This window comes from Rana temporaria, chromosome 7 (assembly GCF_905171775.1).
Source record: "Rana temporaria chromosome 7, aRanTem1.1, whole genome shotgun sequence".
Taxonomy (NCBI): Eukaryota; Metazoa; Chordata; class Amphibia; order Anura; family Ranidae; genus Rana; species Rana temporaria.
Window position 1 is genome coordinate 2809913 of NC_053495.1, and position 18136 is coordinate 2828048.

Genomic DNA, 18136 nt, shown 5'->3' on the forward strand with positions numbered 1-18136 from the left:
CTTCCCCCCTCTCTCCCTCTCTCTCCCACCCCCTATCTCTCCCCCTACCGCCCCCTTCACTTCCCCCTCTCTCTTGCTCTCTCTCTCTCATCACCCCCCCTCTCACTCTCTCTCCCTCTCTCACCTCTCTCTCCCCCACCTCCCCTTCACTCCCCCCTTCTCTCTCTCTCTCACCCCTCTCTCTCTCACCCCTCTCTCTCTCACCCCTCTCTCTCTCACCCCTCTCTCTCACACCCCATCTCCCCCTTCACTTCCCCCTCTATCTCCCTCTCTCACCCCCCCCCCCCCCTGTCACTTCCCCATGATCTCCTACTGCCTGAGGGTCTCATGAGAAGTCAGTCTGCCCCTGTGCACCAAGCAACAGGTTCAATGTCATTTTTGACCTCAATGCACAAGGTGGGAGGAGACCAAATATTTGGGACAAACCCGCTGAATTGTTATTGGAGGTTTTTCCTCACATTCCTCACATTCGTCACATTCGTCCTTCTCTGGGATCTTCGGGGACAAATGATGGGTCACATATTTATCTCATGACGCTGTCGGCGTCAAATGTGACACGGAAAGGTTCGTTCTCCTCGCCGTCCTGGTGGAAGACGGATCTCTCCCCCGGGGCGCCGCGGAGCTCCACCTCCCAGCCGAATCCCTGCGATTCCTCCAATGAAATGCAGATGTTCCCACCGAGGAGACGGAGAATAATAATCCTGAAGAGGAGAGACGGGCGGAGGATCGGAGATCAGGAGGAAAAGTATTCATACCCCGCTATATACAGAGCCTGGAAAAAGTATTCATACCCCTCTATATACAGTGCCTGGAAAAAGTATTCACACCCCTCTATATACAGGGCGTGAAAAAAGTATTCATACCCCTCTATACACAGAGCCTGGAAAAAGTATTCATACCCCTCTATATACAGAGCCTGGAAAAAGTATTCATACCCCTCTATGGACAGAGCCTGGAAAAAGTATTCATACCCCTCTCTATACAGTGCCTGGAAAAAGTATTCACACCCCTCTATATACAGAGCCTGGAAAAAGTATTCACACCCCTCTATATACAGGTCCTTGAAAAGTATTCATACCCCTTGAAATTTCCCACATTTTCTCGTGTCACATCCAAAAACGTAAATGTATTTTAGTGGGATTTTATGTGAGAGACACAGTGTGTTGGTCTATCACATAAAATCCCTAAAAATAAAGCTCACAGTGTGCAGTGAAAACAGAGGAAGCCATTCCTCTCCAGGAGAGGAGCCGGTACAACTGTGCAAGACGGAAGGGGAGTTCCGCTCTGACATTAGAAGACGGAGAAGTCGCAGAAAGAGTGGCGGCGGAGGGCGGGGGCGATGAGGTCATCGCTTTGGGAACTCTTCGGGATTAGGAGCTCAGACAGATCGGAAGTTCTTTTGTTCTTCGGAGGAAGATGCCAAAATTCTGTCTAAGTGCAACACGAGACTTCCACCGACGGGAGCCAAACCCGATCACCGAGCTGTGATGTCATCCGCCTGATCATCGCTCGTACAGCTGTGCGGGAATCGTGTGTCTCCTCCCGAGCAATGAGTATAAATAAAGGATAGAGAGGTGAGGGACTGGAAGCAGCCAACCCCCCCCCCCATTTGTAAATTGAGGGGACAAGGGCCTTTTCCCCACATTTAGTACCCTAATGTGGGCGTATCTTATAGTAATCTATTCTAGAAGATCCCTTTGGCAGAAGAGGCTTCCCCAGATATCTGCCCCTTCCCAAATGAAAGGGTACATGGGGTGTATTTCCCACAAAGAGTTAAAAAATAAAGGAAAGTGATGTTCCCAGAGTTAAATTCATCATCAATTATGTTGTCCGGCCGATTGAGGACGTTTCACCGCCTCAGGATAACCCTCTTCCCAACGACGTTTCACCACCACGGGATAACCCTCTACCCAACGACGTTTCACCGCCTCAGGATAACCCTCTTCCCAACGACATTTCACCACCACGGGGATGACCCTCTTCCCAATGATGTTTCACTACCACTGGGAAGAACCTCTTCTGAACAATGTTCCACTGCCACTGAGCTGACCTTCCCAACGATGTCTCACCGCCACCAGGATGACCCTCTACCGAACGGTTTTCACCACCACCAGGATGACCTTTTTCACAACGATGTTTCACTGCCATCGGGATGACCCTCTTCCCGATGATGTTTTAGGGCCTCTCAGATGACCCTCTCTCCAATGACATTTCACCACAAGGATAATCCTCTTCCCAACAACGTTTCACCGTCACTAGGATCACCCTCTTCCCGATGATGTTTCACTACCACCTGGATGACCATCTTCCCAACAATGTTTTACTGCCACTAGGACGACCTTCCTTCCAACGACATTTCACCATCATGGGGATGACCCTCATCCCAATGATGTTTCACAGCCACTAGGATGACCTTCCTCCTGACGATGTTTCACCGACACTAGGGTGACCCTCTTCCCAATGATTTTTCACCATCACTAGGAAGAACCTCTTCTCAACAATGTTTCAGTGCCACCAGGATGACCATCCTCCCAACAATGTTTCATCGCCACCAGGATGGCCATCTTCCCATCTTCCCAACAATATTTCACTGCCACTAAGATGACCCTCCTCCCAACGATGTTTCACCACCACAGGGATGACCCTCCTCCCAACGATGTTTCACCACCACAGGGATGACCCTCTTCCCAACGATGTTTCATGGCCACTCAGATGACCCTCTCTCCAATGACATTTCACCACCAGGATGACCCTTTTCCAATGATGTTTCACTACCACCAGAAAGAACCTCTTCCGAACAGTGTTTCACCACCACTAGGATGACCTTCTTCCAAACAATGTTTCACTGCCACCTGGATGACCCTCTTCCCAACAATGTTTCACCACCACTAGGATGACCTTCTTCCCAACGACGTTTCACCGCCACCTGGATGATCCTCTTCCCAACGACGTTTCACTGCCACCCAGAAGACCCTCTTGCCAATTATGCTTTACGGGCACCGGGATGACCCTCTTCCCAGTACTGTTGTACTGATCTCTGGCACGGCTGTAATGTAAACAAGCCCCGGAGATCCTGGGTGACGTCATTAACCAAACATAGTCATGCCCATATATGGTCAATGACAAACCCCCCGCATACCAGGCTTTTTGTTTACATCCAGTGGGTGGGGATTCGAAAAGGGACAATTTCGATCATATAGATTTTTTTTTTAGGGTTAAAAAAATGTTCTTTATTGAACATACATCTGGATGAAGTAGTAAATCTCTTGGCGTTCAGATGAAATTCCGTCAGCGTATGAAATAAAAACCTCGCCCGGTGTTGACCCTTTTCACAGAGAACGAGGTGAGTCATAAAGAGACGATTGTGAAAAATATTCGCGAATCAAATGAAAACAAAGTATTCGGCCAGAATACATAAATGAAGTCTTTCCAGAAGATTTACTGGATCGTAAAAATCCGCTTTAAGGTCGGCGCGCGGTCCGCCGTACAGAAACATGGCGGTCGGCGGTGGGGGTGGAGGTGAGGGAAGGCTTTGATATAAAGCCTCTTATTCAGAATAAACCTAGTGGGGGTGAACTGCAAACCCAGACTATCAGTTGTGCGAGAAATGCCGAGCCTCGAAATAAGAATCAAAACAATAAAAAGATGTGCAAAAAATACTTGAAAAAAGGCCATAAAAACGTAGAGCTCTGCCAGGATCATAAAGGGTTAACACTGTCGCGTCGGCAACGTCTCCTCCAGAGCAAGATTTGGATTTCCTCCTTCTCTGGAGCATATATGGTTTAGACCGTCCTCGGTACGGCTCCCATTAGTATGGTTGGGACCCGTCCTTGGTACGTTTTCTAATATGGTTAGGACCCGTCCTTGGTGTGGCTCCCATTGTTATGGTTGGGACCCGTCCTCAGTGCGGCTCCCATTATTATGGTTGGGTCCCGTTCTCGGTGCGGCTCCCATTATTATGGTTGGGTCCCGTTCTCGGTGCGGCTCCCGTTATTATGGTTGGGACCCGTCCTCAGTGTGGCTCCCGTTATTATGGTTTGGACCCGTCCTCAGTGTGGCTCCCATTGTTATGGTTGGGACCCGTCCTTGTTGCGGCTTCTATTATTATGGTTTGGACCCTTCCTCGGTGCGGCTCCCATTATTATGGTTAGGACCCGTCCTCGGTGCGTCTCCCATTATTATGGTTAGGACCCGTCCTCGCTGCGGCTCCCATTATCATGGTTGGGACCCGTCATCGGTGCGGCTCCTATTATTATGCTTGCGACCCGTCCTCGGTGCAGCTCCCATTAATATGGTTAGGACCCGTCCTCGGTGCGTCTCCCATTATTATGGTTAGGACCCGTCCTCAGTGTGGCTCCCATTATTATGGTTAGGACCCGTCCTCGGTGCGGCTCCCATTATTATGGTTAGGACCCGTCCTCGGTGCGGCTCCCATTATTATGGTTAGGACCCATCCTCGGTGTGGCTCCCATTAGTATGGTTAGGACCCGTCCTCGGTGCGGCTCCCATTATCATAGTTGGGACCCGTCCTCAGTGTGGCTCCCATTATTATGGTTGGGACCCGTCCTCGGTGCCGCTCCCATTATCATAGTTGGGACCCGTCCTCGGTGCGGCTCCCATTATCATAGTTGGGACCCGTCCTCAGTGTGGCTCCCATTATTATGGTTGGGACCCGTCCTCGGTGCCGCTCCCATTATCATAGTTGGGACCCGTCCTCGGTGCGGTTCCCATTATTATGGTTGGGACCCGTGCTCTGCTACGGTCATTAAACTCCATCTTGGGTTTCATGTGTCTTTTCTTAAGAAAAGGTTAGTGGTGGAGTGGTGGTCCAGCAGTCAGGAGAACAAACCATCTTTTATACCCTAGTCATGAGGTATTTTCCCAAACAACTCTGTATTTTTTTTTTTTTTAATAAATAACATTCGAACTATAGAGCCAAAGAACATTTGATTTTCCCCCATTTACTCAGAAATAATGTAGTTACATAGTTACATAGTTAGTCAGGTTGAAAAAAGACACAAGTCCATCTAGTTCAACCATAAAAAAAAAAAAAATCAATAAAATAAAAAATATCAATACAATAAAAAATTTCTGTAAAATAAAAAATATCGATAAAATAAAAAATGTAAATAAAAAAAAAATATCAATGAAAAAAAAATTATCAATAAAATAAAAAATATTGCTAAAATAAAAAATATCTGTAAAATAAAAAATATCAATAAAATAAAAAATATCAATAAAAAATATCAATAAAATGAAAAGTATTAATAAAAGAAAAAATATCTGTAAAATACAAAATATTGATAAAATAAAAAATATCAATAAAATAAAAAATATCGATAAAATAAAAAATATCGTTCCACTGCATTCAACAAAAATACACCCCTTCGTGTCCAAATTTTTAATTCCTTGGATGTATCTAAAGCCCCTCTATAGTGTAGAGAAGGTTTAGAACCCCTATGAGCTTCTTTTTTTTTCTGTGTTCCCATTATGGAGATTTCTCATCACTTCCTGTCCCAGTGACACAACAGGAAGTGAGTACAAATCCCTCTAAAAAGGAAAACAAATCCCTTGTTGTGCCCCTTTTGGGAGATTTCCTCTTAATTTCCTGTCCCAGTGACACATCTGAAACCTCCATAACATCCCAGCATAAAACGGACCAATCAGAGCCGCTGTACCAAGTTTTATATGGCGGTCAGTATACATGTACGCGGATGTTGTTGTGAATGAGCCCCGAGTTGTAGGAATATAATAACTATTATCTGTTGTGTTGCAGGCTGGCACAGAAGCAATGCTGCCTCTCCTACATCAAGGAGAACACCTGCATCGCCGGGATGATCACCGCCAAGGAAGGCGGGATCTGCTTAGCAATGGAGAACGATCCTTGTGAACGATCGCACTTTAAGGTGAGATTTATTATCTTATATCTCATATTCCTGTTACATGAAAGAGCAATATAGAAAATAGCTCAGCAGAGAGCGCCATCTGGTGCTGAGTTGTGATAATGCAGGATTTAGATTTTGTTGGTTAAAATCTCATTGTTCTATACCAGGGGTCTCCAAACTGTGGCCCTTTCCTTGCCTTTATCTGGCCCCTGGACACCAACAATGGGGCCCCATTCCTCCCACTGACACCAATGATGGGGCACTATCCCTTCCCCTGATATGAACAATTAGCACTATTAGACCTCCTAATACATGGGCAGTGGCGGCTGGTGCTCAATTTTTTTTCTTCACCTTTGCTTTTCACCTTTTTTCGGAAAGTTTTCCAAAATCTGCCTATGAATCTATGAAGTGTCTATCGGTTTAGGTGCTGATCGGGTGCTCTCAGCTAAACTAAAGAAAACAAATATACAATCTTTGACCAAAGGTTTGTGGACCGCTGACCATCGCACTTTTATGCCTGTTGGTGGTCACACCACGTCTTTATGGGGCTGGTCCAAGCTGGTCACACCACATCTTCATGGGGCTGGTCCAAGCTGGTCACACCACATCTTCATGGGGCTGGTCCAAGCTGGTCACATCATGTCTTTATGGGGCTGGTCCCAACTGGTCACACCACGTCTTTATGGGGCTGGTCCCAACTGGTCACACCACGTCTTTATGGGGCTGGTCCCAACTGGTCACACCACGTCTTTATGGGGCTGGTCCAAGCTGGTCTCACCATGTCTTTATGGGGCTGGTCCAAGCTGGTCACATCATGTCTTTATGGGGCTGGTCCCAACTGGTCACACCATGTCTTTATAGGGCTCGTCCAAGCTGGTCACACCATGTCTTTATGGGGCTGGTCCAAGCTGGTCACATCATGTCTTTATGGGGCTGGTCCCAACTGGTCACACCATGTCTTTATAGGGCTCGTCCAAGCTGGTCACACCATGTCTTTATGGGGCTGGTCCAAGCTGGTCACACCACGTCTTTATGGGGCTGGTCCAAGCTGGTCACACCACGTCTTTATGGGGCTGGTCCAAGCTGGTCACACCATGTCTTTATGGGGCTGGTCCAAGCTGGTCTCACCATGTCTTTATGGGGCTGGTCCAAGCTGGTCACACCATGTCTTTATGGGGCTGGTCCAAGCTGGTCACATCATGTCTTTATGGGGCTGGTCCCAACTGGTCACACCACGTCTTTATGGGCTGGTCCATGCTGGTCACATCATGTCTTTATGGGGCTGGTCCAAGCTGGTCTCACCATGTCTTTATGGGGCTGGTCCAAGCTGGTCACACCACGTCTTTATGGGGCTGGTCCCAACTGGTCACACCACGTCTTTATGGGGCTGGTCCAAGCTGGTCTCACCATGTCTTTATGGGGCTGGTCCAAGCTGGTCTCACCATGTCTTTATGGGGCTGGTCCAAGCTGGTCACACCACGTCTTTATGGGGCTGGTCCAAGCTGGTCTCACCATATCTTTATGGGGCTGGTCCAAGCTGGTCACACCACGTCTTTATGGGGCTGGTCCCAACTGGTCACACCACGTCTTTATGGGGCTGGTCCAAGCTGGTCTCACCATGTCTTTATGGGGCTGGTCCAAGCTGGTCACACCATGCCTTTATGGGGCTGGTCCAAGTTGGTCACACCATGTCTTTATGGGGCTGGTCCCAACTGGTCACACCACATCTTTATGGGGCTGGTCCAAGCTGGTCTCACCATGTCTTTATGGGGCTGGTCCAAGCTGGTCACACCACGTCTTTATGGGGCTGGTCCAAGCTGGTCTCACCATGTCTTTATGGGGCTGGTCCAAGCTGGTCACACCACGTCTTCATGGGGCTGATCCCAACTGGTCACACCACGTCTTTATGGGGCTGGTCCCAACTGGTCACACCACGTCTTTATGGGGCTGGTCCAAGCTGGTCTCACCATGTCTTTATGGGGCTGGTCCAAGCTGGTCACACCATGCCTTTATGGGGCTGGTCCAAGCTGGTCACACCATGCCTTTATGGGGCTGGTCCAAGTTGGTCACACCATGTCTTTATGGGGCTGGTCCCAACTGGTCACACCACATCTTTATGGGGCTGGTCCAAGCTGGTCACACCACGTCTTTATGGGGCTGGTCACACCACGTCTTTATGGGGCTTGTCACACCACGTCTTTATGGGGCTGGTCACACCACATCTTTATAGGGCTGGTCCAAGCTGGTCACACCACGTCCTTATGGGGCTGGTCCCAACTGGTCACACCATGTCTTTATGGGGCTGGTCCCACCATGTCTTTATGGGGCTGGTCCAAGCTGGTCACACTATGTCTTTATGGGGCTGGTCCCAACTGGTCACACCCTGTCTTAATGGGGCTGGTCCCAACTGGTCACACCATGTCTTTATGGGGCTGGTCCCAACTGGTCACACCACGTCTTTATGGAGCTGGTCCCAACTGGTCACACCATGTCTTTATGGGGCTGGTCCCAACTGGTCACACCACGTCTTTATGGGCTGGTCCAACTGGTCACACCATGTCTTTATGGGGCTGGTCCATGCTGGTCACACCACGTCTTTATAGGGCTCGTCCAATCTGGTCCCACCATGTCTTTATGTGGCTGGTCCAAGCTGGTCACACCATGTCTTTATGGGCTGGTCCAAACTGGTCACACCACGTCTTTATGGGGCTGGTCCATGCTGGTCACACCACGTCTTTATGGGGCTGGTCCAGGCTGGTCACACCATGTCTTTATGGGGCTGGTCCCAACTGGTCACACCATTTTTTTCATGGAGTAAGCTTTTACACAGGGGGGGCACAGACATGGTGGAACAGAAAAGGGTCTTCACCAAACTGTTACCACAAGGCTGGAAGAGCCCATTTGTCTGTAGACATTGTATGATGGAGGATTACCGGGACCCTTCACCGGAGAAACCTGAACTCCATCATTTTGAGGGGTTCACATACATTTGCCCGTATAGTGAAAATCTATTTCTCCTTCCTCTCGGTTGTTGGCCGTTGTGCTTTTTTCCCAAACTTCAGAGAAGGGAATTGTTCCTTCCCACCCGTATTTCTTTCAGGATTTGTATATCTCTGGCAGTTGCTGATCTCCAGCCTCCCCGTCCCTCTGACACCCCGATTCTCAGGCACGATGTCAGTTTAAATAAAATACATACATATATATACACACAAGACCCTAATTTACTGTTGTTGTTGTTGGCCGACGGATATAATATTTTCATCTGGATTCCATTCTGGATGTTTTTCTTGGGTCACAGAAGGGTGATGTGTGTGGGAACTCCGTAAGGAACATGTTCTTCTCTGCCCATCCTGGGGAAAAACAAGTTAACCCCGTGTAGGCCTAGGATGGGAAAGTTGGTGGCATGTGGATAATATTCCAGCCATGCATGCAGCATCGGATTTCCAAGGGGGCAAAAGGAGCAATTGCCCCAGGCCCTCTATAAGAGGGACCCCCTCTATAAAGAAAATGATATAAAACAATATTAAAAATATATATATTTAAAATAATAAATAATAATAAAATAAGATAAAATGTATAATTAAAAATGATATAAAACAATATAAAATAATAAAAAATAAAACAATATAAAATGTATAATAAAAATGTACATAAAACAATATAAAATAATAAAAAATAAATACTAATAAAACAATTATATAATACAATATAAAAATATAAATACTTATTAAATAATAAAAAAAAAACATGAGGAAATAATATAAAATTTATAATAAACATTTATATAAAACAATATAAAAAAAGATATATAAAATAATAAAAAAATAAATTATGATGAAATAATATAAAACATATAATAAAAAAATATATAAAACAATATAAAAAAATATATAAAACAATATAATATATATATATATATATATATATATATATATATATATATATATATATATATATATATATATATATATATATATATATATATATATATATATATATATATATATTTATATATATATATTTATATATATATATATATATATATATATATATATATATATATATATATTTAATTTTGTATATTGTCTTATATATTTTTTTATATTGTTTTATAGATAGATAGATAGATAGATAGATAGATAGATAGATAGATAGATAGATAGATAGATAGATAGATAGATAGATACATACATACATACATACATACACACACATATATAAAATCTAAAATAATAAAGTAATATAAAATGCATTGTAAAAAAAATGATATATAACAATATAAAAAATTGTTTTTATATCATTAAAATCATTAAAAAAAATTATAAAATAATATAAAATGTATAATAAAAAATTATATAAAATAATAAAAAAAATAATGATGAAATAATCTAAAATGTATAATAAAAAAATATAAAAAAAATGATATATAAAATAATACAAAATAAATAAATAATGATGGAATAATATAAAATGTATAATAAAAAATTCTACAAAACAGTATAAAAAATGATATATAAAACAATAGAAAATAAATAATGATGAAATATTATAAAATGTGTATAAAGAATGATATAAAACAACATAAAAAATGATATATAAAATAATACAAAATAAATAAATAATGATGGAATAATATAAAATAATATAATAAACAATAATATAAAACAATAAAAAAAAAAGATATATAAAATAATAAAAAATAAATAATAATAATATATAATTTATAATAATAAAAAAATATAAAAAATTATATATAAAAGAATTTAAAAAAATAATAATGAAATAATATAAAATGTAGAATAAAAAAAACGTATTTTCCTTTATTAAACGTATCTTGAGAAGTAATATTTTGAGGCCATCATCTGTAAAACTCTGGACTCTGTGTCTTGCATTTCAAAAAATGTATGACTATCACTGTAAATGTGAACCAACTCTGTTTATAAGGGGCTTCCCCAACCTGAAGTGCACCGGGCCCCCCAAGGTGTTGGCATTGCAGGGGAGCACTTTGTCACCTTTAACCCCCGATGTACCTTGCTTTCCAGCTGTGCTGCGATTGCTGCTCCCTGGGGCTGAAGATCAGGAAGGAGGGTGACTCCTGCGAGTCCAACCTGAACCTGGGCTACCCCTGTAACCATATGATGATCCTCTGCTGCAACGGAGAAGAGCAGCTCATCCCACCGGATATAAAGATCCCACCAAAACCGGAACCAACACCAAAACCGGAACCAACACCAAAGCCAGACAAGGGTAGGTGGACCCCATTAGACCAGTGTTACTACTGAGGCCTCTGCCTAGGGGGCGCCCTGCTTCTTGGGGGCAGAGAACAGTTCTGTCTAATTGGGGGGGGGAATAATTGTCTCGGCTCTTTTAACTCCCTATAAATCACAACTGTCTTTTTTTTTGTATTGTATCTGTAGATGTGGATGAATGCGCTCTGAACACTCACAGTTGCGCTCAAAGCGAACGCTGCGTCAACACGGTTGGATCCTTCATTTGTGTCCCGGAGGTGATGTGCCAGCCCGGGTTCTTGTTGGAGGAGGGAGTGTGCCAAGGTAACCTTTAGGCCTCAGAATCGGGGGGCATAGTGATGCCAATCTGGGCTTTCAGGAAATTCAGAAAGTCGAAAATAAGAATGAAAAAAAAACGAAAATTTGAGATAATAGCTAACTAATAATAACTTAACTATTACTAACTATTAATCTATAGGTATTGGAATTTCCTTTCAAATTTGTCTGTTAGTGAACGTAACAAATACGAATTTATCCAGAACAAATTATTAATAATAATAATAATAAAAAGTTTTTATTATTATTATTAATATTGTTATTTATTATTATGAATGTGTTACGTTCCATTCGTTCAGATACGGCATTCGTTATTTCACATCATTTGTAACTTCGGATAAACTCGGATTTTCTTTCTTTTGAATCTTCGTTCTTATTTTCGGATTTTCAAAAATTCCGGATTTTCAAATTTACGAATTTTAGAATTTATGATTCGTTAAACGGGTTTTGTTGAAATTCAGTAAAAATCGAATTCGGAACGAAACGAATTGAACATTTCTAGTTTGGGAGGCGATTTGTGCTAGGATGGAGGATTGGGGGAAGGATGGAGGATTGGGGGGAGGATGAAGGATTGGGGGGAGGATGAAGGATTGGGGGGAGGATGGAGGATTGGGGGGAGGATGGAGGATTGGGGGAAGGATGGAGTATTGGGGAGAAGGATGGAGGATTGGGGGGAGGATGGAGTATTGGGGAGAAGGATGGAGGATTGGGGGGAGGATGGAGGATTGGGGGAAGGATGGAGTATTGGGGAGAAGGATGGAGGATTGGGGGGAGGATGGAGGATTTGGGGGGAGGATGGAGGATCGGGGGAAGGATGGAGGATTGGGGGGAGGATGAAGGATTGGGGGAGAAGGATGGAGGATTGGGGGAAGGATGAAGGATTGGGGGAAGGATGAAGGATTGGGGGGGGCAAGGATGGAGGATTGGGGGGAGGATGAAGGATTGGGGGGAAGGATGGAGGATTGGGGGGAGAATGAAGGATTGAGGGAAGGATGAAGGATTGGGGGGAGGATGGAGGATTGGGCAAGGATGGAGGATTGGGGGGAGAATGAAGGATTGGGGGGGGGTGGAGAATTGGGGGGGGGAAGGATGGAGATTTGGGGGGGAAGGATGGAGGATTGGGGTGAGGATGGAGGATTGGGGTGAGGATGGAGGATTGGGGGGGGAGGATGGAGATTTGGGGGGGAAGGATGGAGATTTGGGGGGGGAAGGATGGAGGATTGGGGTGAGGATGGAGGATTGGGGGAAGGATGAAGGATTGGGGGGGAAGGATGGAGGATTGGGGAGAAGGATGGAGGATTGGGGAGAAGGATGGAGGATTGGGGGAGGATGAAGGATTGGGGGGAGGATGGAGGATTGGGGAGGATGGAGGATTGGGGAGGATGAAGGATTGGGGGGAGGATGAAGGATTGGGGGGAGGATGGAGGATCGGGGGAAGGATGAAGGATTGGGGGAAGGATGAAGGATTGGGGGAGGATAGAGGATTGGGGAAGGATGGAGTATTGGGGGGAGAATGAAGGATTGGGGGGGAAGGATGGAGTATTGGGGAGAAGGATGGAGGATTGGGGGGAGGGTGGAGGATCGGGGGAAGGATGAAGGATTGGGGGGAGGATGAAGGATCAAGGGAAGGATGAAGGATCGAGGGAAGGATGGAGGATTGGGGGGAGGATGAAGGATTGGGGGGGGGGGAGGATGGAGGATTGGGGAGAAGGATGAAGGATTGGGGGGAAGGATGAAGGATTGGGGGGGAAGGATGAAGGATTGGGGGGGAAGGATGGAGGATTGGGGGAGGATGGAGGATTGGGGGGAGGATGAAGGATCAAGGGAAGGATGAAGGATCGAGGGAAGGATGGAGGATTGGGGGGAGGATGAAGGATTGGGGGGGGGAAGGATGGAGGATTGGGGAGAAGGATGAAGGATTGGGGGGAAGGATGAAGGATTGGGGGGGAAGGATGGAGGATTGGTGAGAAGGATGGAGGATTGGGGGAGGATGGAGGATTGGGGGGAGGATGGAGATTTGGGGGGGAAGGATGGAGGATTGGGGGGAGGATAGAGGATCGGGGGAAGGATGAAGGATTGGGGGGAGGATGAAGGATTGGGGAGAAGGATGAAGGATTGGGGGGAAGGATGAAGGATTGGGGGGGAAGGATGGAGGATTGGTGAGAAGGATGGAGGATTGGGGGAGGATGGAGGATTGGGGGGAGGATGGAGATTTGGGGGGGAAGGATGGAGGATTGGGGGGAGGATAGAGGATCGGGGGAAGGATGAAGGATTGGGGGGAGGATGAAGGATTGGGGAGAGGATGAAGGATTGGGGGGAGGATGGAGGATTTGGGGGTGGAGGATTGGGGGGATTGGGGGAGAGGATGGAGGGGATGGTGGATGGGGGGAGGGGTGTTATTTGGAGACTTAGAATATGAAATCCGGATTTCCGTCTCAGAAGTTTCTCAGAATTTTTGTATTTTTCTCTCTCTGTCAGATATAAACGAATGTGTGAGAAGCCCCGCCCCCTGCAAGCCCGGCTTCACTTGCGTCAACACCCTGGGATCGTACGTGTGTCAGAGGAAACACCTCAACTGCAACCGCGGGTACCGACCCAACGAGAACAGCACCATGTGCATCGGTGAGGATGTGTTGGGGCTCATTGGGATGTGTTGGGGCTCATTGGGGTGTGTTGGAGATCATTGGGGTGTGTTGGGGCTCATTGGGGTGTGTTGGGGCTCATTGGGGTTTGTGTTGGGGCTCATTGGGGTGTGTTGGGGCTCATTGGGTGTGTTGGGGCTCATTGGGTGTGTTGGGGCTCATTGGGTGTGTTGGGGCTCATTGGGTGTGTTGGGGTTCATTGGGGTGTGTTGGGGCTCATTGGGGTGTGTTGGGGTTCATTGGGTGTGTTGGGGCTCATTGGGGTGTGTTGGGGTTCATTGGGTGTGTTGGGGCTCATTGGGGTGTGTTGGGGCTCATTGGGGTGTTTTGGGACTCATTGGGGTGTGTTGGGGCTCATTGGGGTGTGTTGGGGTTCATTGGGTGTGTTGGGGCTCATTGGGGTGTGTTGGGGCTCATTGGGGTGTTTTGGGACTCATTGGGGTGTGTTGGGGCTCATTGGGGTGTGTTGGGGTTCATTGGGTGTGTTGGGGCTCATTGGGTGTGTTGGGGCTCATTGGGGTGTGTTTGGGGTGTGGTTTATGCATACCCACACATTGCATTGGGTGTGAATCTGGTCTTCGCATTCATCGTATTCTTTGTTGCAGATTTTGATGAGTGCAGCGCTGGGATCCACAATTGTTCCGCCGAACAGACCTGCAGCAACATACCCGGATCATATCGCTGTAACTGCAAGGCTGGCTATCGCTACGACACATTCAGGAAGACGTGTATCGGTAAGATCAGATCACACACACCCATCATCCAACTCTCATCAGCTAGAAATTTGTTAATATGTTAAAAATATATTTATTGATATTTAATAAGGATCACCATGTTGTCTTAGTGGGTTAGTTAGTGGTGTGACATATCAGAGCTGGAGTTAAGGGTATCTGTCCCCATTTAGAATGATATCTGCATGGAGTTTGTATATTTTTATCCACAATTCAAAAACACTGGCTCTGCTGAACTTGTCCCAGGAGGCTGTTTGAACCAATGTGGTGAGGCTGGAGCATTGTGAGCTCCTTAGGGGCGAGGGAGAGCATTGTGAGCTCCTGAGGGGTGAGGGAGAACATTGTGAGTTCCTCAGGGGTAAGGGAGCTCATTGTTAGCTCCTTATGGGTGAGAACGAACATTGTGAGCTCCTGGGGGGTGAGGGAGAACATTGTGAGCGCCTCAGGGGTGAGAGAGAACACTGTGAGCTCCTCAGAGGTCGAGGAGAACATTGTGAGCTCCTGAGGGGTGAGGGAGAACATTGTGAGCTCCTCAGGGGGCGAGGAAGAACATTGTGAGCTCCTCAGAGGTAAGGGAGAACATTGTGAGCTCCTCAGGGGTGAGAGAGAACACTGTGAGCTCCTCAGAGGTGGGGGAGAACATTGTGAGCTCCTCAGGGGTGAGGGAGAACATTGTGAGCTCCTTAGGGTATGGAAGAACAATGTGAGCTCCTCATGGGGTGAGGAAGAACATCAACATTTCCTCAGGGGGTGAAAAAGAATGTTGTGAGCTCCTCAGGGGCGAGTGAGAACATTGTGAGCTCCTCAGGGGTAAGGGAGAACATTGTGAGCTCCTCAGGGGTGAGAGAGAACATTGTAAGCTCCTCAGAGGTAAGGGAGAACATTGTGAGCTCCTCAGAGGTAAGGGAGAACATTGTGAGCTCCTCAGGGGTGAGAGAGAACATTGTAAGCTCCTCAGAGGTGAGGACGAACATTGTGAGATCCTGAGGGGCGAGGGAGAACATTGAGAGCTCCTCAGGGGTGGGTTTCATGATCTTTGAAAAAAGCTGGTTCTGGTAGCTTTCTTGTGCTTCAATCTACAGGTGAGATGTAGTAAATCTTCAGCTATATTTTTGTATCATATCCCCATTTTATTATTTTCCTTTTGTAGATATAAATGAATGTTGGACCTTCCCGGGGCGCCTGTGTCACCACACCTGCGAGAACACGGTCGGCTCTTATCGCTGTTCTTGTTTTGCGGGATTCCGCTTGTCCCAGGATGGGAGACACTGCGAAGGTAATGGTGTCCATCGGTGGGTGAAAGTCAAATGTGTCAAATGGTTTCTTAAGATCTTGAAATAATTTTCATTCACATGAAAGGACCCTCTAAAAAAGAAAAAAAGAAATCCAGGAAGTATCAAGGCGCCCCCTCCCCCATCCATGTGCCGGCCTCTTATCTACATGCAGGCCGCCGGACCATGGATTCCAATGGGGAGGGGAGGAGTTTGAAGCGAGTGGTTAGAGCCAGAGGCTGTAATAGGCTTCAAAAAAGGGTGGGCTCGGGGCGCTGAGCATTGATCCTCCTCCCCCTCCCGGGTCAGTCGGGAAGTGGGTCCTGAGACCCGGAGATCCATCACCCGATTGGCTGAAAGGACAGGCGATCCTATTGGACGCCTAGGAGGAGGAGGAGGGAGGAGACGCACGGCAGGAGCCGCCATGATGCAGAGGAGACGAGATAGAAGCCGCTGCCCGCCTGCAACCTAGACAGGGTAAGTTGCGGGGCTGGATGACCGACCGATGGGGAAGGGCGAGCGGGATGACCCATTTGACTGACAGCCAGGGGGGGAGCGGCATGAACCGACCAACCGTCTGACCGACAGCAGGTGGAAGGGGGGGTTACGCCCCCCCCCCCCCCGATAACGAAAACCCACCAGCCTCCACCTAATGCTTATATGATGGACTAAAAAAGGGAGCATATAAGAGATATTGATTGTTGGGATTTATGTACACTTAGGGGGTCCAGTAATAAAAGATTTGTTGGCCGAATGTTAGAAGCATTCGTGCAAGGTGGCCGAAACCCCCCCCCCCCCCTGTATTTTTTATTTCTTTTTTAATAAGTGAATTCCTATATAGTCTGCTCCATCTAGTGGCCAGAATGGGGTTTAACGTTCTGAAATAACTCATTTTCGAAAATATACCACATTTTGGTCACTAGATGGCGCTAATGATCATAAAATAAGACAGAGAAATTTCAGCCAAAGTCTTCTAACATTCGGCCAACGAACGTCTCATAAATAGACCCCCCTTAAAGAAGTCTTCCTCTGAGTCGGCTTGTCGACAATCACGCTTCATCCTCATTTTATACACGCTTCCTCTACAGACGTGAACGAGTGCGATCAGAACCCGTGCAACCAGGAGTGCACCAACATTTACGGCTCCTACCAATGCTACTGCAAGGAGGGCTACAAGCTGGGCGACGACGGACTCTCCTGCGAAGGTAAAACAACCAATCCCATCCGTCTCCTGCCTGAAAGACGGTGGGAAGGCGGAACCCCTTCGGAAATGTTCCTTCTCGATCATTATTATTTTTTTATGGTTGGACTTGATGGACTCGTGTCTCTTTTCACCCTTCTCCGATTCCAGATATAGACGAGTGTCAGCAGAGCATCGGCACCCTGTGCGTCTTCGCCTGCGTCAACACGCCGGGGAGCTACCAGTGCGCCTGCCCCGAGAACGGCTACACCATGACTGCCAACGGGCTGTCCTGCAAAGGTACCAAAAAATAAATAATGCAATTTAACCCCTTCATGCGGACAATACGAAGGTATTTTTTCCCGTAGGGCCACATATCTGCGTATCTGGAAACGCGCCGCACCCAACATAGAGACCAGGGTCTCAGCAGGACTCCCCCCCCCCCCCCTGGACCAGGAACTCCCGCTTACGGGTCACCTGATCGCTGTGGTAGCCTCTGATTGGCTACCACGGTGATCAGTCATTGTGAAGCCCGCCCCCTCTCTCTGTGACTGGAGAGGAAAGATACAGTGGCCCAGATTCACGTAGAGCCGCGTAAAATTGTGTGGGCGTAACGTATCCTATGTACATTACGCCTCCGCAACTTACACGGACAAGTGCTGTATTCTCAAAGCACTTGCTCCGTAAGTTGCGGCGGCGTAGCGTAAATCGGCCGGCGTAAGCCCGCCTAATTCAAATTTGGAACAGGGGGGCGTGTTTTATGCAAAACTACTGTGACCCAACGTGATTGATGTTTTTGCGGAACGGCGCATGCGCCGTCCGTGGAATTTCCCAGTGTGCATTGCTCCAAAGTACGCCGCAAG

The 18136-nt window shown here is 46.6% G+C and overlaps 1 protein-coding gene across 1 annotated transcript in view; it reads left to right on the top strand.

The window, feature by feature from the left end:
* Positions 1-17573, top strand: part of FBLN2 (fibulin 2) — a gene marked incomplete at its 3' end in the record, with an annotated part of 49529 nt that extends 31956 nt beyond the window's left edge. Inside the window, 8 exon segments of the mRNA XM_040358667.1 lie at positions 5777-5906; positions 10928-11132; positions 11303-11437; positions 13928-14071; positions 14697-14825; positions 15973-16098; positions 17182-17298; positions 17445-17573. Of these exon segments, the coding sequence (XP_040214601.1) occupies positions 5777-5906; positions 10928-11132; positions 11303-11437; positions 13928-14071; positions 14697-14825; positions 15973-16098; positions 17182-17298; positions 17445-17573 (1115 nt within the window).
* Between the last annotated feature and the right edge of the window lie 563 nt (positions 17574-18136).